At 37.7% G+C, this 23,292-nt stretch overlaps 2 protein-coding genes across 3 annotated transcripts in view; both read left to right on the top strand.

Annotated features, from left to right (window-relative positions):
* Positions 1-11,835, top strand: part of CNDP1 (carnosine dipeptidase 1) — a 30,681-nt gene extending 18,846 nt beyond the window's left edge. For both annotated transcript variants that reach the window (XM_087707326.1, XM_087707328.1), the window contains exons 6-12: positions 391-591; positions 4,367-4,451; positions 5,350-5,510; positions 7,453-7,617; positions 8,537-8,678; positions 9,417-9,564; positions 9,988-11,835. In XM_087707326.1, the coding sequence (XP_087563452.1) occupies positions 391-591; positions 4,367-4,451; positions 5,350-5,510; positions 7,453-7,617; positions 8,537-8,678; positions 9,417-9,564; positions 9,988-10,072 (987 nt within the window). In that variant the 3' untranslated portion in view covers positions 10,073-11,835. The remainder of the gene's footprint in view (positions 1-390; positions 592-4,366; positions 4,452-5,349; positions 5,511-7,452; positions 7,618-8,536; positions 8,679-9,416; positions 9,565-9,987) is intronic.
* A 7,678-nt stretch (positions 11,836-19,513) lies between these two features.
* Positions 19,514-23,292, top strand: part of ZNF407 (zinc finger protein 407) — a 367,412-nt gene continuing 363,633 nt past the window's right edge. The window contains exon 1 of the mRNA XM_087707329.1: positions 19,514-19,591. The gene's annotated coding sequence lies outside the window, so the exon portion shown is untranslated. The remainder of the gene's footprint in view (positions 19,592-23,292) is intronic.

Raw genomic sequence — 23,292 nt, forward strand, 5'->3', positions numbered from 1 at the left:
AAGAGCTGATTTGTATATACACTTTGAATAATGAAATCAATTTGACCCCAAATGTTGGTTTGATCTTAAAATGTGTGTGTGTGTGTGTGTTTCTTTCTGGGTGTTTCTGTGTGTGCATTCAAGAAAGGTTGATTTCAATTTAGTTCAAAGGCACCTAATTTGTTGAGACAAATCATGTTTATTTCTACACCAGAGAACAAAAAATGCTTTATCTCAATGCCACAAAGATCTTTATTGAGGCGAATCACTAAGCTCTTTGTTGAAGCTAATCCAAGCCACATTGCAATGAACTGAACATCAGATTATACATTATAATTCTGTCTGACATTAAATGGAGAGTTCTTTTTTAAAATGGTCATTTAAAAGGAAATCTATCTATTTTTTAACCAGGATTTACCAGTAAACATCAAATTTCTTATTGAAGGCATGGAAGAAGCAGGATCCATTGGACTGGAAAAATTGGTTGAAAAAGAAAATGAAAGATTTTTTTCCAGTGTTGACTATATTGTGATTTCAGATAATACCTGGCTTTCCAAAACAAAACCAGCTCTTACATATGGATCCAGGGGAAATGCCTGCTTCTCAGTGGAGGTAAAAGGGTAAAACCAAAATTATTTGTGACTAAAATATTCTGATTGTATTCTGGGAGAGTTTCTTTCAAGCTGATAAAATGCAAGTTTTACTATCTCTAGATTAATTTTCCCAATTTGATGCCCAAAAGATAAATTGGATTGCAACAACTATAATTTCACATTTTGAGAAGAATGTTATGATATGTATGGAAAGTAACAGTTTATGGAAGGTTACTATAGAACAACAATGGGTATAATTTGAGCTATGTTTAGAAAGTAGAATTAAGCTCAAGAAATTTTAGGAGCAACCTGAGAAAGTCTCAGCCAAATTCACAAACTCTCATTCAAATTCAGAGTTGTAACTGAGGGTACAATAGCAATACCAGATTTTTATATCTCTGGAGAGGAGCTATAATTAGCAATAGCACTTAGATTTATATACTGCTTCACAGTGCTTTACAGCCCTCTCTAAGTGGTTTACAGAGTCAGCATATTGCCTCCAACAATCTGGGTCCTCATTTTACCTACCTCAGAATGATGGAAGGCTGAGTTAACTTTGAGCCAGTCAGGATCGAACTCCTGGTGGTGGGCAGAATCAGACTGCAATACTGCATTCTAACCACTGCATCACCACAGCTCATGGCAAAGAGGGATGACAGTCTTCAACTCCATGGAGAAAGGATATGAAAGTAACTAACTAATAAATAACAGATGAACTACAATCCCAAAATCCACCAATCAGATTAGATGAAAAAGGATAGTTTCTCTGAGTGGAGGACCCCTAAAACCTAGAAGCTGTGAGTGTGTGCTAAGTTATTTATAAACAATACCAGTATCAAGTCTAACAGTATTTCATAGAAATGTTTACCCCTAGTTTTCTTTATTCTTCAGCAACCCAGTTTAGGGATAAGGCTACTGCTTTTTAACTGCAGTCATCCAGTGGTGGATTTAAAATAATTTAACAACCGGTTCTCTGCCTTAATGATTTCTCCCAATAACCAGTTCACCAAACTGCTCAGAAAGTTAATTGCAGTCATTGTTAGGTAATTGGGAACCAGAAATCCATGCTGACTTACTGCAAAACTTGAGATCTACTAATAGATCATTTTCCCTACTGCTTCCATACAGGACATTTTCACTCTCTGTGTCTTTTCTGTTCTTCTTAACCAATACAAGACTGCATATTTAAGAACTGATCATCATTCCTAAGCTCTTCATTGTAAATTTGTATTTCCTCCCACTGTTTCTCATGTGCTTATTGATCATGCTTTTTTCTTACATTCCATGTAAAGAGATCAGGAGCTTATTGAGCCTCATTTTATTTTCAGGCTCTTTTAAGACAGATGAAGTGTAAAAAGAACAGTGACTAGCTAAAGATCGCTTTATAATACCTGGCAGAAATTTCAAATTGAGCTTCCTTCAATCAGAATCAATGTCTTATCTACCATTCTACACAGGCTACAAAGAAATGATGGGCAAATGGAATTCTTGAATTGACAGCTTCCTGTGTCCTTAGCTCATTACAATAGTACAATGTTGGCAAACCTTTTTTGGCTCGTGTGCCAAAAGCGGGAGGAGCGCAGGGGGGTCGTGCGTGGGCATGCCACACCCATAATGCTATGGGCACAACCACAGTGCATATGCGCGCATGACCAGTGCTCCCCCCCCCATTTTTGGCGTGCCTTCTTCACCCTGCCCAGGCTCCAGAGGCTTTATAGTAGCCTGAGGAGGATGAAAACAGGAGGCTCTCCGGAGGCTTCAGGGAAGCTCTGGAGCGCAAAAAAACAGCTCTACAGGCAAATCGGAAGTTCGGGAATGGACTTCCGGTTTGCTCGTAGAGCTGGTTTTAGCCCTCCAAGGCCTTCAGGGACATCCAGGAGGCTCCGGGGGGCAAAAAATGACCCTACGAGCCGGAGCCTTCAGGAAAGCCTCCTGGAGGCCCCTGAAGGCTCTGGAGGGCTAAAATCGGCCCTATGGGCAAACAGGAAGTCTGTTCCCAAACTTCCAGTTTGTCCGTAGGGCCAGGTTTTCGCACTCCAGAGGCTTCAGGGAAACCTCCAGAGGGCGAAAAATGCCCTCAAAAGAAGGCTGAAGTCAGCTGGCCAGCCTTGCGTGCCCTGACAAATGGCTCCACGTGCCACCTGTGGCACGCGTGCCATAGGTTCATCATCACGGCAAAAGTAGCCTTTAGCAGTGATTGTAGCTAGCATCCAATGTATAAAATAGGGGTATTTTCTCACTTTCTGCCCTCACATAAACTAGATATAACGACCCTCCATCCAGGATGGTTTTCCATCCATTCTCTGGAAAATTGAAATCTCTCCTAATCTGATGTATGTTTCTTTTGCTGAGAACCCTTAAGCAAGATTTCCATTTCCAAACATTTCTGGATGGATGGTCTCCTTGACTCATAGTCCAGGTAGATGATCTTCTTATCTTAATCTCTAGGAATATACTTCAGAATAGTGTGGTTATTGATCAGTGCTAAACATAGATATATGCATCAGTGGTGGGATTCACTTACTTTTGCTACAGGTTCGCAAATGTGAGTGTGCTCGCATGCTCGCTTCGCATGCCTGCACCACCTTCTGCGCTGAAGGTCGCACATTATGTCGGGGCGGGTGGGTGGAGACTCCAGCAGCCACCACTACTGGTTTCCCAAACCATTAAGAACCGGCTGAATACCACTTCTGATATGCTTGTTTTTTATTTGTATATACTTTATTTACAGACATAAACAACAATTCTTTTTTTTTTGAAATATACTTTTTTATTTTCCATTTTCATAACATACAATCACATGTATACTATTACATAGCCAGTATCCTATTGTATTAAGTAGTAATTACATCAGTTCTTCTTGTCATCAACGCCCAGAAAGATAAAAACCCATTATTAGCTCTTCTGCTCTCCATACACCTCTTTCTTCTACCTCTCTCCTACCTCCTTTCTTCCCTCCATCATCCTTTCCTACTCTACTTCCCCTTCCTTTCTCCTTCTCCTCTCTCTACATTCCACTTCTCCTTATCCTCCTCATCTTCCCCCCTTACCCTCTCTCCTATCCCTCTCTTCCCATCTTTCTTCTCTCTTCTGTTTCCCACTCTTCCTCTCATTGGTGTATTTCCGCTTCTGAGCAAACTCCAATCTATGTTGATGGTATTTATGCTTCCATATCAATATACTTAACATATCCTAGTTTTAAAGAAAAAATAAGAGAAGACAGTATACATGTGCAATCATATTACCTTAAAATCTAACACCCCTCGTCAAGCCTAATATACATCCCTCCCTCCCCCCTACCCCCCTCAGCCTATCCTCCCCCGACTTCCCAGAACCCATACATGGTATAAATCTTTAACAAAAACAGTCTAAAATATATTGGAAAAAAGAATAGAAAATTGATAACATCTTTACATTGAACTTAGCTCCTCCTTGCTAAGCTAGCTTTAAACAATTTATATCATTCCTGATCTTAATCATAAACTATCTGGAATTTCTTAGTCCCATATTTATTTTGTATATAATCAATCCATTTTTTCCAGTCTCGTTTATATCTCTCGTTTGAGTGGTGCTTAAGATATGCAGATATTTTAACAACAATTCTGATACATCAAAGACAACAGAATGTTTGAATGTTGGAGGAACTTTGCTAATTGAAAGACAAAAACCAAATCATTTTTTTTACAATTAATCTTGGTGCAGGCACCCATAAAACACCAGTACTGTAAATTCAAAATTCATTGAAATGTTGATTTTGTCTGTATGATGATTTAAGTTGTCTTTATTTAATTTAGGTAGAAGGTGGTGAAAAAGATCTTCATTCAGGAAGTGCAGGTGGCATCATCCATGAGCCCATGTCTGATTTGGTAGCTCTACTTGGTAAAAAAAGAGAAAATTATATATTGTTTATATGGAATTGTTAGGTTTTTTACTGATGGGAGGGGGGGTGTCTTCCATTTCATAGCACTTTACCATGAAAACCAAAAAATGAGTTGAAAATGCTTAAATGTGTTCTTCTGATGATTTCACAGCATTACTGAATAGCCTCTTGCAATCCTTCAGAACAGGGGTCTCCAAACTTGGCAAATTTAAGACTTGTGAACTTCAACTCCCTTCTGGGAGACTCCCTGCTACAGATGATTGGGAGGCTGAATTGTGACCAAGTCCCTCAATCACATCACAAGGCAACATAAACACACAGATTTCTGATGTTATCTGAAAAGATGAGAAACTTCTAAAAGGCTTCCCGCTAATGCCAAATGTTGTGATATTTAAGGAGATCTTAACTGCAAGGCTAAAACATAGAAGTGGAATGCTAATCAAAACATGACATGAAGTTAACTGATGTTATATGGGCTGGTATAATTTGTATAAAGATTAATCGATACATAGATTTAAATTATACAAAATGTAAATTGGTTTTGTTTAAATCAATTTGGAAGGGAGGTAAACCTATCAGGATACGTTACTTTCTATTTTAAAATGACCCTCCTTTATTTTCTGTCTGCAATCTACTGTATATTAGCATAATAATATCTACATTTTTAGTTTCCTCTCTCCTTTAGCAGATTAGAGCCAGGCAATAGTTTAGTTAGTTTTCATTAAACAGTAAATGCTAATACGATAAAATAATTATTACAATTTGTTTTGGTTGTTGTTGTTTGGAAAATAGCATGAGGAAGGTGTGTTGGATACATTCTCCACCTTGAGTTATTTGTAAAAATAATAAAGACAGGATACATAGAAATAAATAAATAAATAAATTTTGATTCTATAGACAGTCTCGTGAATTCATCTGGACTTATTCTGATCCCTGGAATATATGATGATGTGGCCCCGTTTACAGAAGAGGAGAAAAAACAGTATGAGTTGATAGAATTTGATGTGGAAGAACATAAATCAAATCTTGGAGTACAGGAATTCCTTTACGATACCAAGGTATGGTACTTTCAGTAATAAGACACCATTGTTACAAAACTCCCCATTTATAGGGCAAGATTATGCACATCATATTTCCTATTGTAGATTCTGTCTTCTGTTTTCACAAAGGCAGGGAAAAAGAATAGATGCAGATCTTTTTATTAGTTTTATTAGGAATTGTATAAATAAAAACCAAGATTCTTTTTCATTACAATTATTTATAGTTATCTGCTTTCCAAAGATCTGGGTGGAAATTAGGGAAACATCAATTTTATTTCTCTTGTCACACATGGAAATCCTTGTAGCAGGTACTTAAATTAACCTAATTGTTTAGAAAAGCAACTTTAATAATTATTGCAATCCCATGGAAACATTTTCTTGTCAGCAACTTTCAGATTGTAAAATTAATATTTAAATGACGTAGGCACATAATCTTGGTGTGAGGAAGCAGAATCTCAACTATAACCCCAATGTCGCCTTAAAAAGATCCTTCTGAGAGAAGAAAGAGAAGAAAGTGGGATAGGAAGGAGGGAGGGAAGAAGGTAGGGAAACAAGGAGGGAAAGAGGGAGGGAAGGAAGGAGAGAAGGAGAGTAGATAGGAAGGAGGGAAGGAGGGAAGAAAGGAGGGAACTTAAGAGAAGAGAAAGGAAGGAGGGAAGGAGGAAAGGAGGGAGGGAAGGTATGAGAGAAGGAGGGGGGGATGAAGAGAGGAAAGGGAAGGGGAAGGAAAGGAGGAAAGGAAAAGAAAGGAGGGAAGGAAGGAGGGAAGGAGAGAAGGAGGGAGGGAAGGAAGGGGAGTGGGAAAGAAGAAACAAGGAAAGAGGGAGGGAGGGAAGAAGATACCTAACCTTTGATGTCTATAATGATTTTGATATTATGGGAATGTCTTGAAACGCAGTCAAATGTAAAGCAAAACAGTGGATGTTGTATTGTCTTTTACCAGTTATTGGTTGTTGTATTTTTCTTTTACTAATAAAAATTTAAATTAAAAAAAAAAAGATCCTTCAAACCTAACATTTACATTGGATGGCCTTGCTCCAATGCTGAGTGGAAGTACTCTTCATCCATTCATGAGTTCTGATAAAACTATCTTACCATGACATTGTACCCCATTGCAAATACTTATCTTGCCTTTCTGTCAGCCTAGAGTCCTTTTAAAGATGTTGACTCTGGTTAGAACAAGATAGCCATTCCGTTGTCTCCCAGAGCTGGACACCACTGTCTTGTGGTCTTCTTGTGAGGAGCAAGTGTCACTTTATATGAGCTCAAGTCCTTTCCTTGCCTGGAGAGGAACTATAATTAGCAATAGCACTTATATACTGCTTCACAGTGCTTTGCAGCACTTTCTAAGTGGTTTACAGAGTCAGCATATTTTCCCCGAGGCCTCATTTTACCCATCTCAGAATGATAGAGGGCTAAGTCAACTTTGAGTCGCTGAGAATCGAACTGCTGGCAGCTGGCAGTCAGCAGAAGTAGGCTGCAGTACTGCACTCTAACCACTGCACCACCATGACTCATAAAGAGCCTGTCTATTTGTTGCCTCTTCATTCTGCTGTTGTTGGTTCTGTTTTTTATAGGGAAGCCATCTTCAGTCTATTTCTCCCTTGAGAACTGACCATTCCTAATTCTCCAGAGATCAAGGAAGGGACAAGCGAAGCATATTCAAACATGCAGGATTCTACTCCTATAACTTTATAATAAACATAGCATTAACATCAGTAATTTTGCTTTCCTAGTCTAATCTATGTTAGATAGTTAAGGTATGTTTAATATTATCAACTATTTAAGATTGGGTGTTAAACTTGATTTTAGTTAGATGTGAGCAGTCTCTGAAAAGGCAGTGGAATTGGAGTAATATTTAAAAATATCCTGAAAGAGATATCATTGCTCACTACTGTAGCTTTATTGAATACACTCTGGCTAAAATTTTCTATTTCACTTTGTTCATTCTCTTTTACAGGAGAAAATACTCTCACATATGTGGCGCCTGCCATCTCTCTCTATTCATGGGATAGAGGGAGCTTTTTACGAACCAGGTATCAAAACAGTTATACCATCAAAAGTCATAGGAAAGTTTTCGATCCGGCAAGTCCCCCATATGGACCTGTCTAAAGTGGAACACCAGGTAATATTTTCCTGAAACCTTGTATGACTCTCAACATATCTTAAATGGTTTGTTATTGATCTTTAGCATAATTCTGAGTGGCTTAGCCTGACACAGTTTTGGTACCAAGCTTCTTTTTCATAATGAGATATGAAAAATGAGCAGCTAAGCGAAAAGTTTTATTATGTGCAAGAGAGCTTGAGATCAGGACTCTGTCATCCTATTGGATTATTCCATTCTCATGTTATAGTAGTATAAGCTCTGAACAGTTTGTTGTTAATGGGCCAAGAAGACTGATGGAAAACTGACTTCCTAGATCAGATTCAGCTGCATGCCTGATTGTTTTTGGTTCCTTCACTACTTAACATTGCAGGCTTTTTCTAATGGCTTGCCAGTTTTTAATAGCTTTTCAGGGCTCTGTCTATGGATAACAAGAATGATGTGAAGTGATTTGGTTGCAAAATTCAGATCCCAATAGCATTTGATTGCCAAGGGACACATCTCTTGCCCAAATCACAACTCTCTCTTCCTCAGATTGTTCAGTTGTAGCCATGGGAGGGAACGAAACTGCTTGCAGCCCAGATTCTGAGTGTGAAAAACACTGGCACTGGCACAGGCTGAAGACTGAGAAGAGGCTCTAACTTGAAGAAAATTAAAGAAAAGCAGACATCTCAGTGGGAAATTGAAGATGAGGCAGGAAGGGTTACTGGGGCAGGGCCATCTGTGGACGGTGATGATAATCAAGCCCCATCTCTTTTTATGTCCTTTGATTGGACAGTTGTTCCTATCATCTTGATTTGGTTGATACTCCTCCCACCAATTTACTACCTAGCTCATTCATTCAGTTAGAGGTTTTCGGTTTTGAGTTGTACACAATAGAAGTAACAGTTTAAAAGACCATTAAAAAACAACCCCGAAAATAATTTATTTCTTTTTTTAGGTGAAAAAACATTTAGAAGATGTATTCTCTAATCGAAGAAGTCCAAATAAGTTGACGGTGTCTATGCTAATGGGTGCAGTGCCTTGGATTGCTAATATTAATGATCCTCAGTATACAGCTGCTAGAAAGGCAATCAGAAAAGGTTTGTACTATTTTAGGCATTGCAATTTATGTTTTGCATGTAGGACAAACATTTATATAATATTTGTGGGTTTGTGGCAAAGACCAAACATTTATATAATATTTGTGGGTTTAAAGTTCTAGAGAAGTGGAAATAGAAAATTGTCAGATACAGAAAGAAGCTATGGTTCAGTTACACAATACTTTTGTTCTATGTTTCAAATACCACATCTGTATGTTGCATCATAAGCACTTTTGAAGGGATTTCAAAAATAGATGATAGAGGTCAAGCAAGACAGGGGATAAAAAGTAACCATTCAAGCTTTTTCCCGTGTCTTTTCAAACTTAAGCACAGCAGGGATCATTGGAATTGCTCAGTTAGTTTATATGGAATAGCAATAGCACTTAAACTTATATACTGCTTCACAGTGCTTTACAGCCCTCTCTAAGCAGTTTACAGAGTCAGCATATTGCCCCTCAAAATCTGGCTCCTCATTTTACTCACCTCAGAAGGATGGAAGACTGAGTCAACCTTGAGCCGGGGAGAACCGAATTGTCGAACTGCTTTAGCCGGCCGTCAGCAGAAGTAGCCTACAGTATTGTATTCTGACCACTGAGCCACCAATGACTCATACTTAAGCATCTTTGGATGTTTAGCAACATATACTTTACCAGTAATTATATCTTGTTTTATTTTTATATTTTGCCACCACAAAAAAAAATACATCATAAATATATTTTCTCCTTTTCTATGTTTTAGTGTTTAATCAAGATCCAGATATGATTCGGGATGGATCAACAATTCCAATTGCCAGAGTGTTCCAGAATATAACAAGGAAGAGTGTGATGATGCTTCCAATTGGTGCAATGGATGATGGGGAACATTCCCAGAAAGAGAAAATAAGCAGGTTCAAAAATTTTAATTAATTACATATGTTAGCATAAAGGAATTTGCTTCATTTCCTCATTTATAATTCAGTCAATGGTGAGGATGATTGTGGAAGGAGATCATCATTTCTCTGTCCTCCATTTTTGCATGTATTAGTACCTGTCTCATTTCATAATTTATAGAGGTCTTAGCTTATTTACAAACTTGATTCATGTTTTGTGTTAAGTTAGTACTTGTTTTAACTACGATGTGTTTTGATGAATGATTTAATCTCTTTGAGATATAAGCTTAAGGAAAAAACTATTATTTACTAAAGAAAATATGTAGGTTCAAACATCAAACTCAGCCTACAGCCTAGCTGTTTAGAACTTCAAAGCAACAAAACACCTTTAACTTTTTGATTGCTTGACAATTGTTTTTCTTTCCTTTCTTTCATGATCAGATTTAACTATATCAATGGAACGAAGATGTTTGCCTCCTTTTTACTGGAGATTTCAAAACTTCAGGCTTCCAAGTGGAAACAGTGATGATGGCCCATAAAACTACAGTCCTATTGTTTTCATTTATGTCTTATGCACGGCTGCAGTTCCCAATGCATATGGTGATGCTGTATGAATTCTTCCAGAAATATATTTTCAGACACATATTCTTATGACACGTAGCTAAGTATTTCTTTCTCATTTGCTTTTTGTCCCTTAAATGCAGGGATGGGTTTCAACCGGTTCGCGGTGGTCCCTGCGAACCGGTTGGTCGGCGAACCCGGAAGTAAGTAATTTCCGGGAACGGCAAAGGGCCTGCCCGCCCGCCCGCGCTGCTTACCCAGTTTTGACGAGTTCTGCGCTTCCACGCATGCGCAGGACGCATACAGCGCCTGTGCGATCCTCCAGGAGCAGCTGGAGCATCGCACAGACGCTAGTACGTATGCGTGCACTGCGCGCGTGCACGAGGACGCCGCCGGCCCTGTTCCAACCGAACCAGTTGGAACAGGGCGAGAAACCCACCCCTGCTTAAATGTATGTATTTCAGTAAGAGAAAGGCTGGATTCACACATTATATTATTTGTTGAACAAGCCAATGAGTGAGTTCATATAAACCCAGGAATGGGCACCTTGCAAGCTATATATAGTGCCTTGTGTGATCCATAAGCATCCACCAAAATTTGTGGCAAGATGGTAGAAAAATTAGCAGCAATTTTTAAAAATTTAAAATGACAAATAATGTTTGGAATGGGATCACAAAGATTCTAGCAGATGAAACAGCTAGTTCGGTGACCATATGCCCAAGTGTTCTGATGCTCAGTTCTCTATTTGTATTTTTAAAAACATTTATGAATTTAGCACCATGGCAAGGCTAAATCACGGTGCATATAAATATTATCAATATTATTCAATATTCAGAGTACTGTTTTGCTAGCACATTTATCTCCCATGTGGAGAGTACAAGTATTCTCAAGTACAATAGCTTATTAGAGTCTATCTGAAGTGATCTATTAGATTATATCCATTGCATTTATTTATTTGAACTCAATTATTTTCTAACCAATATCGCTACAATAATAGATTTTAATTCTGTCACAATATTGTGTTGAACTGTACCAAAAGTTATGTCAGCAATACCAGTGAAATGGCTTCCTTGCTTATGGTAAACACTAAGTCATTTTATGAGAGCAGTGATCACATGGTTAGGATACTGGGTTGATGATCAGCAAGCCCATGTTCAAGACCCAAATGCTGCTGTTTGGTGGGGTGAGATCCCATCATTTGCTCCAGCTCCTGCCAATCTAATAGTTCGAAGTGAGCAATTGTGAGTTGATAGATAGGTACCACTTTGGTGGACATATTAGGAGCCCCTAACTGGGCATTCTGCAGGCAAAGCTAATCACCAGTTAATCACAAGTGGTCATTGGCTAATCATTTCAACCTGGGAGTAGGGAGCATGGGGCATGAATACAATGAAAAGCCATTTTAAGAACTTTGGAGTAGCTTTGAAAAGTCATTATAACATTGATTTTGTTTTTAAAAAGGTAAACCAAAAAGCATCGCACCTGAGCAAATATCTTTAATAAGCCAAGTGGAATGTTACAAAATTGTATGCAAACATCTGAGCTAATTGAGAATTCCATTATGTAAGAGAGCTGACCTGATATTTTTCTGGATTTCATTTTACATTTTTCTGGATTTCATTTTAAAACTTTTTTAGCATATAAAATCATTTTGTGCTTCAGCAATATACATATATGCAGTTTTCTTTGTCATGTTTTTATTTTGTTGCTTGCTAAGGTAGGCTATTTTTTTAAAAAAAAACCAAATATACACTTTTTAGTTATCTTTACAAACCTTACACACTTCTAAAAAATTAATAGATGCTATAATTGTAAAAAAAGGACCAATCAACAGTGACAATATGATTCGTATTTTTATTTTAGAAGACCTATGCAAATTCTAATATAGTCTGCTAGAGATTAGAAACTGATCTCAACGTTTGGACCAAAGAGATCCTGGCACCACTGAGATAGTTATGTTTCAAAATAATTTCTCATTTGCCTGGGATGGTTATTATATTTTGGGGTTTTAATTTACAATAATTATGGGTATGTAAGTGACTGAAAAATAGGCAGTGGCTTGCAGTTTCCAAGTTCTTGGTATAAGAAGTTGGGATTGGTATATTCAGTTTTGCTTTTGCCTAAATAAAGAGATAATATATTTTGATATTTACTGTCAAAAAGGAATTGTCTAATGCTAATTTATGTTTAATTTTAAAGCACACGTTTTTGTAAAGTATTTACAAAATTAAAAATGAAAGTAATTTTAAATATTTTTTTTCAGCAGTTATTCCGTATATGTGTTTTATGGTATAATACTGTCTCTTTCCTTCAAAACTTAATCAGTTCCTTTACGTGGTACCTTCTTTTTGAATAGTCCCCAAACAATATGAACTGAAACACATTTAGATACATCAGATTAGGGGGGGGGGGAATTGTTCAATAGTATTTGCAAGAGTTTGTTGGCACTTTTATATTTGTCCTTCGGGATTTTAGTACTTAGAATATTATCTGTTGACTGGTACAAAATGAAATATACCGCATTTGGGGTTTTCATTTTGAACATGGAATGCTGGAAAATAATCAAAAGTAGAGGTAGCCCTTGACTTATGCCCCTTTTGTTCAATGACAGCTCAATGGAAATATGCCTTGGAAATGGTACTTTATGGCCCATAAACTATCTCTAGCGATTGTCCCGTGATCATATGATTGTGATCTGGGTGTTTGGCAAGTGGTTAGCTCTTACGATCAGTTGCCAAGGCCTAAGCACCCTCTGATCACATGATCGCCATTTGTAATCTTCTCTGCCATCTACTTTAGAAATACAATGGGGATGCTGGCAGAAAAAGTTGCAAGCTGCTTTTGCCTGTTGAGAGGACTGCATTTCATTTCTGGGGGCTGGCTGGAAAACCAGCCCCCAGAAATGCCAAGGGAAGATCAGCTCTTTTGGTGGGGTGCAGAAATCAATCAGAATAGATGTGGAAGGCACCTTGGAGGTCTGCTAGTCCAACCCCCTGTTCAGGAGACCCTATATCATTTCAGACAAGTGGCTGTCCAGTCTCTTCTTAAAAACCTCCAGTGATGAAGCCCCTACAACTTCTGAAGGCAAGCTGTTCCACTGGTTAATTGTCCTCACTGTTAAGAAGTTTCTCCTTAATTCCAGGTTGTTTCTCTCCTTGATTAATTTCCATCCATTGTTTCTCATCTTGCCTTCTGGTGCTTTGGAAAATAAGTTGAGCATAGAACATAAGTTGAGCACTGAAAATAAATGGAGCACAGATCCCAAAAATCCAGGCTTATGGAGGGGGAGCTAAACTAGGTAGGTAGCTCTTTTCACTCCGTCCATTTAAAGACCTGGGAATGCTGGGATTGCTTCTGATTGCAACTTAATGACCACATCATTCAAAGATCGAGATTCTGATTCCAGTTGTGGTGGTAAGTCAAGTACTACATGCATACATTGGATCAACAGAGTCACACCTGCAGGTCTTCTGTGAGGACCCTTGTCTGCTCTGAAATAAACTTCCTCAAATCTCTGCACTTTGACAGACAAGCTGTATTAAGCAGCGATTGGGTGCTTCCTGAAATCTCATGAATCACCAAAACAGTAATTGCTGGCAGCGTTTTAACAGGATCAGCTACTTTAACACTAATTAAACAGAAGACTACTAAAACTAGAAACAATTAAAAACGCTATGTGAGAATTTGCTTGTGGCTGTTTCTGATGAGCACTGAAGAAGCCAAAAGTTTCCCTTCTTCTACAATATTCATAATTGCAAGGCTCGTGAACAGCCCAATTAGATTTAATTTCCGTATGAAAAATATAGCTTTATGTAGCATACAATCTCACATCATATATTCCGGGGGCAAAATTACAGCTTGTTTTTTTTTTAATTGCCCATTTGTCATAATTTGCACATTCCACATGTCTTGCTCTTAGAACACTTGTGACCGCTATTTAAATGGAAGCCAAGATTGATGTTTTTGTGATGTCAGTGATTGGTTTTACATGGAGTCGGAGGAAAGTAGGAGTTATTTGCAGGGTGAAATACTGTCTGCACCAGCAAGTTTAAAGTAACTGATCTGTTTATTTAGAATGGGAGCCATAAGAATGCTAACTTGCAGGCACAGATGAGAACCAGGTCTGAACCAGAGTTGAAACTTCAGGTCAACAAGTAACAACTGTTCAACTTGTAGCCATCAAGCACAGACCAAACTATCTGATGACCAGTGGGAAAGGCAGGGGGGGGGGAGCACCATGTCTAAGCTACTCCAACTGGGTAGCTTTGGAGGCTGAGGCTACTACACATCGTTTTTTGAAACTGCAGTGGTTGGGGAGCAATGCAAGGTGAATGGACCTATAGGACGTATCTAGAATTCAGAATTTTATCCCTCCCCAAAGTATTTGATAAGATTATTTTTTATTTATCAGGATTGTGCATATTTTAGGGTGTTTATGATCGTTTTTATGAGCTTCCACTTCAGTATGGTGAGAAATTGTATAACAGTTTTCTACAGCTTTCAACAGGGCAGATCTAGGACTCTGCAAAAACGGGGCTTGGAATTTATATACAGATGATGTTGTAGATTAAAGAAAAAAAAACACAAATACTTTTACTTCTACTTGGAAACCGCTTCCGGACTTTGTGCTCGAAGTGGGAAAAAAATGAAACTTTGATTTTGGATTTTACCGATTAGATAGATTTGTTTTTCTGGAAATGGCTAGTTTATACTATTATGTAAAAGTAAAAAGTTGAGGTTTGATGTTAATGCCTTATTCTACTGCACCAAATGGAGTCGGAAGTCAATGCCTTTTTTTTCTTTTTTCACTTTGCTTTCCTGCACTTAGATCTTCCCTAACATCCCTACTATTTACTTTTGTTTCTTTTTTTGTATGCTATATTATAAACTAATAAAATTGTTTTTTTTTTAAGATGATGCTGTAGGTTATTCACCACTGGGATATAAAAAACCTACATCCTATTTCAGTTTAAACTAACTGCCTATCTAGCCCAGTGTTATTCACCCTGATAGCAATTATTCTTCATCTTCCTCTTTTAGTGTTATAAAGGAGATTCTCATGCAGGTAGTCCTCAACTTACAACAGTTCATTTAGTGACCATTAAAGTTACAACAGCACTGAAAAAGGGACCTATGACCATTTTTCAGTTACAATCTTTGTAGCATCTCCATGATCATGTGTTCAAAATTCAGATGTTTGGCAACTGGTTCAAAGTTCTGACCACTGCTGTGTCTCAAAGTCACTTAATCCCTCTTTGCAACCTTTGGACAAGCAATGTCAACAGGGAAGCCAGATTCGCTTAACAACCGGGGTACTAACTTATCAACTGCAGTGATTCACTTAACAATTGTAGTAAGAAAGGTCCTAAAATGAGGCAAAATTCACTTAACAACAGAAATTTTGGGCTCAATTGTGGTCAGACGTTGAGGACTTCTTGTCAAATGATTATCTGGTCCCTTTACTACAGGGCCTAACTCAATGGAAAAATAAGAGCCAAACAATACTGTATCACCCAGTATTTATTTGGAAACGAGGTTGGTGAATGTACATCAAGTGGTTTATAATTAACATTGTTTGGACAGTTAAACAAATAAGAGAAGCTTAAATAAACATGACTTGGACAAATCTTGGACAGAGAACATTTTTCTGAACCGTTGACTCAGTTTCCAGTGGCAAGAAGAGGGGATTTTTCTGTTTGGTTCTGCAGCTATGCTGAGATGCCCTTTTATCTTCTTATATGCAATTGTCAAAGATGTACGAGACATACTTAGAACAGATGGAACATGCTCCTACTCGTATTCTCAGCAGTTTGGGAGATTTCCTTAAGTAGAACTAGAGACTTTTTTTTGATTGTGCAATAGCTAAAACCATAAGGAATGCAACACTGATGTGCAACAGGAAAAGCTGTCCTGGACCAGATGGCTGATGTTTTGTGTTCGTCCTTACCGTAATGATTTTATTCCTTGTTTGAAATTTCCTTTCCCTTTAAAAATAAAGGCATTTATTCTGTAACAAAAACATTGGAATTGTTACCAAATATTTATTTGTTCTTTGAAGCTGAGAAGGTGGCACTGGGGCTGTGTTAAAACAAGTTTGAACTTCTGAGCTGCTTTACAACAAGGCATTTTTTGTCATGGAAGAAAAGTTCAATCTTTTCTTTATTCTCTCTTAGAATAAAGTCACTTGGGTATACTTCTCTGGAAATGTAATAATAATCAGAGGGATAGGCACATTAGGTTAAATAAGCTACAAGTAGGATACTGTATGTACTTGGAGATAGTCCAAGAATTTAAATGTGAAAATACCCTCCAAATTAGGTTCAGTTTATCCTGGATGGACCCATCTTCCGTATATAGTTTTTTTCTTCAGCTTTTTAGAAGTGCCTATATAGTATACACTCAATGGTAAAATGAACCCCCAAAATCTATCTTGTCCACCTGCTATTTCATATTTTATCAAGCAAGAATATGTTTATTATTTTAAATATATATTGTTTTGAGGTTGATTTTTTTTAAATTCAGGAAGAATTAATATAGAATGTGACATGATAATACCTTCAAAAATATAAGCTACACATATTCTTGTTGACATGTTTTCACACATGCAAAAAAGCCCCTTTCAAAAACCAAAATTAACATTTATTAAATATATATGCCACCCATCTTGCCATCTAGCCCAGCTGACTCTAGGCAACTTACAATGCAATAAAAGTAGAAATATAAAAACAATTATAAATGGAAGAACAATTAAAATTACAAGAATTAAAAATCGGAAAGCCAAAAAAGCCTGAGAGGAATAGGGATGATAACTTCCCTATGATCACATCAACCACTTACAGCCTCAGGTGACTCTGTCTGAGCACACACGCCAGCTGGCAGAACCAGGTTGTGTAACAGGTTATGTAACGTCTAACTTACTTTTAAATAACCATGACGAGTTTTCAAAACTTCATGATGTTATTTAAACCATATACCAGTATTTAAACAGTTTTTGTACTCATGTACAATGCAATTTTCCCCACACAATTCAATGGAATATTTTTTACTTATACTGTACATGGTGATAAGAAAAGGCTGGAGCTTATAGCGATATATACAATCTTTAGGTCTCTTATAGCGATATATACAATCTTTAGGTCTCTTTCAAATTTCCTTATTAAAAAATGATAGATGTATGGTTATATTATTTGGTACCTACTATTGGGAATGTGTTTTGTTCAGGAGCATCCTATTATGTTGCTTCAGTTTGATTTGATATATAGCGCTTAATGGACTTAACATCAGTAGTCTAGGTTTGTACCACCATGCACCAGTATTTGGTTAAACAAATGAAATATTTTCAAATATTAAGGGTATGGGGACCTATTTTTGAACATCCCTCATTAAAAGCTACCAGGTCCTGCAGCATTTCTCATCCATCCATCTTGAATTGCTGGAATGGTTTTCCCCCTTGAATCAAACATTCAGTAATATTCAGAAACTCAAAACATGAATTCAATTGAGTATATAAAAGAGACTTCATGGGCTACATAGTTATAACAGAAACTTATCCAGTATCTTCACAGATGTCCACCTATTAAATAAAACAGTAAAAAGGGCATTTATATGGCAATCATTATAGTGGAATCTATCACTACTGCATTGGTATTCTAATACTATATTGTAGAATGGCTAAAGATAATTGTAACATTTGAATGCTGGAGAAATATTCCTTCATAAGCCTAAATGATAAATGAATTAATCTAATTTAAAAATGTGGCCCAAAGGGGCTAAATATACAAACATGAAAAAAGAAAAGCAATTCCAGGTGCTTAAACACTAATGAAAGTTATCTGTCCGCCATGCACCCTCTACTGGCTACATAAAGTTTTACAGAATCTTTTCTTAAATTCTAAACCTGTATTTTTTATTATTAGAACCAATGTTGCTATAGTTACTTTTTAAATGCTTTAAAAGTTTTGTTGCTTGATTCCAGAAGTAGAGAATTAGAATTTTGTATCTTTTTTATTGACCAAGAACTATACTTACAGCAGAAAATGCTGCCCCCCCCCCCCCCCCCCCCCCGCCTAATGATGTAGCAATGGAACAAAAGCATGTAATAATTGGTCTCCTCCCCATGAGGCTAACTAAAATCAACCCCAAGCTCATGTTACTAAGACTACTATAAACAAATGGACATATAGCATATTAAAGTTATATTAGGTTGTAGATACATAGGTAGTCCTGGACGTATTATCACAATTGAGCTCAAATTTTCCATTGCTAAGCAAGACAGTTAAATTTTTGTCCCTCTTTACGACCTTTCTTGCCACAGTTAAGTGTGTCACTGCAGTTGTTAAGTTAGTAACACGGTTATTAAGTGAATCTTGCTTCCCCAGTGACTTTGTCAGGTCACTAAAGGCAATCATATGGCCCTAGGATATTGCAACTCTCATAAATACATTCCAGTTGCTAAGCATCTGACTTTTGAACACATGACCATGGGGATGCTACAATGGTTGTAAGTGTGAAAAAGTTATAAGGTGCTTTTTAAAGTGCTGTTGTAATTTCAAACAGTCACTAAACGAACAGTTGTAAGTCAAGGACTACCTGTATACTAGAATTATGCTTTCAATACAACACAGAATAAACTAATATAATTTCAGCTCATAAATGAATTAAATAGCAAATTACCTTCACATTATATGTGAATAAATATCCTGAGAACATGTAATCCCACCTAAGTTATGTAGCAGAATCAGTTGCTATATCTGTTGTATCAGAGAATCTGTATATGAAACCTTTTCCCTCACTGATGAGATACTAAATTCATAATTTATCCACATAGTAGTTTTGAAAAATGTCCAGTGCTAGATTGCCAGAATGCTTTATGCTATTTGCATAGTATTAACTTCTAAATTAAGTTGTTATTTGCTATTAACTTTGCAATTAGCTAATTTAAATGAATAAACTGAATTGAGATACAGCCATTTCAAAAGGAACTCTTTTGAGTTCCATGGTTTTACATAGCAGGACAGAATCAAAATCACCTGGTCCTTAGCAGTTCTTAAAAGTAGGTAAATACAATCACAGATGAACAACTCATGACACGTTACACCATGACATCATTTATTTTACAAAAAGAAAGGCAAAATGGAAGAAGCCGTGTGCGAAAAATTAAGTACACCTTATGATCAATAGTTCAATAGCTTTGCTGGCTGGGGAATTCTGGGAGTTGAAGTCCGCCAGGATTAAACTTGCCAAGGTTGGAGACCTCTGCTTTTAAACGTTCCGTTTAAAAAGAAAAACCCACACACAAAGTCGCACAACTCCTCACGCGGCTGTTACCACGGTTAACTGTCACGACGTTTCCGGTTTTCCCGCCCACCCCTGTCGTGGGACGTGACGTAGGATGTTCCGACAGTGACGTCTGACGGCGATTCTACGGCACGCCACTTGTGACCAAGATCATCACAAGCGGAGGAAGACGGCTTCCCCCCCTCTGGTAAGCAGAGACCAACGGTTGGCGGTTACCGCGCGTCGCAGGAAGGCCTCCGCCTGCGACTATTATAGGAGTCAATCTGTGGGTCAGATGGTTTTCCCAGACTTTCACCGGACCTTTTTCGTTTCCGTAGGGCTTTTTGGGCCTTTCTGCTGCCGTCGTTTGCCCCCCACCCCCCCCTTCCTCCTCTCAGTTAATGGGCTGGAAGATTAAAAAAAAATACAAGTTTTTGGCCAATCAGTACCCGTTACCGCAACCCGAGGTTGATGAACCAATTTCTGAGTGGTTGGGCGAGGAGGGCGGGAATATAAATGCACGTAGCGATTGGCTAAGGCGTCAAGATTTCTTGCCCGTATTTTAAGGGTGTGTGTGTTGGGGGGGGGGGGAAGAGTTCATCTCTCGAGTGCGCATGCGAGGGAATCATCACGGCTTCTGTCAGTCGTACTGCGCAGGTGTTAGGTGCGACGGCTGTTGCTCAGAAGTGCGGAAGGGAAGCACCGAGAAGCTTTTGGAGAGTTTTGATATTATAGTTCACTGAGACCTGACGGTGCCTTGCGCGACAAAGTTTGTTGTGCCCAGGTGGCTTTGTCCGTTGGTCTATTAGAGATAGACTGCAAAAATCTGGACCGCAAAAACCGAGTCTACCATGAAATAGCAGCACAAAGCTCAGAAAACACCAATTATGTGCTGGTGTCTAGCGAATTATATCTGGAAATATTTACTAGGCACAAATATAGGCTGTCTGAGTTACCTAGATCAGAGGTGTCCAAATTTGACAGTTTTAAGGCTTGTGGACTTCAATTCCCAGAATCCCTTAGTCAGCCATGAGGAATTCTGGGAGTTGAAGTCGACAAGTCTTAAAAGCGATCAAGTTTAGAGCCCCCCCCCCCCCCCCCCCCCAAATCTAAAGAATAGTTAAAAATGAAGAGCTTAGATCAGTGTTTCTCCATCTTGGCAACTTTAAAATGTTTTAAGATTTTGGGAGTTAAATGCTACATACCTGAAACTTTTGGAGTATGACCTCACACACCCTCCTGCTAGATGGCTGTCATTCTGTCAAGATTTCTGCCAAAGTCTGTTTTATGAGTGGATAAAAAAAAAGAAGTGGAGCCAGATGAAGGATGTTGTGTACTTCCCAACTGAATTAAAAAGTGTGCAGTGTTATGGAACGTTTGGCTTGTAATAAAGACCCATTTTCAATATTTTTAAAACATGCTCAAGTGTGCTCCTTTGACACTAAAAATTGGTAGCAACATTTGGATGAGCTCTGGAGCTTGCCTTGCAGAAGTTTGGATGCCATATATTCATTAATATAGTGCTAAACAATATGCAGACATTGTGAGACCTTACGAAATCTTAATAAAGATCAAGGAAAGATACAGTATTGGTGTGCTACATACAATTGTGTTTGTGTAAATGGCTTTGCTTTCTAGATTGCTCTCTTCAAAACAGCCCAAAGCAATACTGGTACAGAATATCCCCAGGCTTTTGAAGCAGCAAAATGTTCTGTATTTCATGGGATGAATATTTTGCTTAGCAATTTCTTTCAACTTGGATACTTCAACTTCTGCAATCCCTTTGCCAGAAGATCTTTCTGTTTGACTATCATCGCAGTGTATTTTTATGGTTTCAGATTGGGATAGGCTGAAACAGAACAATCAGCAATTCCATACCTCAAGTGAAAGGTCAAACTCTTTTCAGTAGATTCTTTCATGTTACCATACTTTTCTGAAACAGCAGAATCTGCAGATGTTCTTCAATGAGTTTTTCATAATTCCTATTGAGAATATGATAGCAGTAGTAATAGATGATGGTCTATGAGATTGGTGGTAATAATTTTCAACATCCAAATAATGAGATGTCATTGATAGTGACTAGGTATTATAATATTGAAGAAAAAGCTTGAAGCCTGATAGCTACATGAATATATCCCTGTGCTTTTCTTGGAAACAGAATATAAATGCTTTGTCATTTATATCATGCAGCCTGATTTTTGACTTCTCAATATGAGTCTGGACTTTGTAAAAAAAGTCCTTGGGAAGAGCTAAGAGATAGATGTCAATTTACATATTAAATAAAAATGGATGTAGTTTTGCTCAGAAGAATATTTATTATAAAATGTATCATTCAGCTTACCTAGCTCCCTCATGCATGTTGCTTGTAAAGATTTGCCTTAAGGTTTGTGAAGTACTCAGTTTTTCTGGAAAAATAAATTCTTTGGAGTGCACACAGAGATGCTCACCTAGAAGCTACTGGAAACTTCTTATAGCAGCTGCACCTTTTCCTTGGATTCTATAGCTGCAACAACATATTCTGGGCTTAAGAATTTGCTGACAGGTATTGTGTATATCTGTGTGTATGTTCCAAAGTACCTTTTTTTCCTTTGAATCCAAAACACTACATAACCCCAATCTGTGTACTTTAAAAAATAGAAGATAGCCACACATATTAATTTTATTAATTGGTGTGATGTAATGATAGAACCATCCAACATGCATGTTTTCTTTATGCACTCCAATTGAGGGAACCTACTCAGATGTCTGTGTGAAAATGTGTTTTACTTTAGAGATGTTAGAACTTGTGCTTTAAATGTAGGTGATTTAGTGTCATTCCATAGCTATGTAAAACATAATATTATTTATATTTTCTGGGGCATGAAGATCTTGCTGCAGTGACTCATGCTTGGACTACTGCAATGTGCTCTATATGCAGCTACCTTTGAAGCTGCAGTTGGCTCAGAATGCAGTGGCCCTTATGCTAACTGAGATTTGCTGGTAGAAGCACATTATGCCAGTACCACATGCCTTGCCCTGTTTGCCAGCAAGCTTCCTAGTGAAGCGTAAAGTCCTGGAACTTCCTCCAAAGTGCTACATGGCTTGGCACCTACTTATGTACAGGATGTTATCCGCTCACTGGAATTGGCCTAGCCAGTTTGGGAGAAACTGTCAGTACTGCCAAACTTCATGGAGGTGAGGGAGACTAAGACTAAACAATGCTGCTTTTAAGTCGCTGTGCCTATTATTTGGAATGACAGTTATACAAAGATAACCTTAGTGAAGGAGTGCAAGAACTGTTAAGAGCAACTAAATGGCAACTTACCCTAAGAAAGGAGAAAGTGTGAGAAATTCAAAACAACTCTGCTTAGATACTGCTTAGTATACTAAGAGGTAGAAGGATATTCTGGCAGGCTTTTGAGAGTCTCTTATACCTTACATCAGTAAAGTGACATTCTCAAAATCCTTTCTCTTCTCTTTCTCCACCTGGCCTACCTCAAAGACTTGACAGCAGCTTAAAAGAGAATTGTGCAGAGAGGGCATTTGAGCCTTGATTCCATCTTGGTTTGTTCATAGTTTGGTTTGGTTAAGTTTATTTTACTCTGTATCGATTACTTTGTAGATCTCTCCTTTCTCTACTTTATGGTATAATTTTTAATGTATCTCGCCTATAAACTGCTTAAAATTATTAAGAATTTGGCATTCTGTAAATATAATAATAATGACTGTGGTTTCAAGTAGCCATGTAGTTCAAGTAACAAACAATATCAAGCTTTTAGTGCAAGATTGAGGCATTTTTCTTACTTTAAACCAGTTGCAAATGTAATTACTGTCTTGTACTTTAACTTTTGATAGATTTTATGCATAGTCAAATCTTAATGATAGATATTGCACAAGGATAAACATAATGAAAGTTGATTTGGCTACTTT

The sequence above is a fragment of the Thamnophis sirtalis genome, unplaced genomic scaffold, assembly GCF_051295495.1.
Source record: "Thamnophis sirtalis isolate CommonGarterSnake01/CBP01778 unplaced genomic scaffold, rThaSir2_p1.2 scaffold_2, whole genome shotgun sequence".
NCBI lineage: Eukaryota > Metazoa > Chordata > Lepidosauria > Squamata > Natricidae > Thamnophis > Thamnophis sirtalis.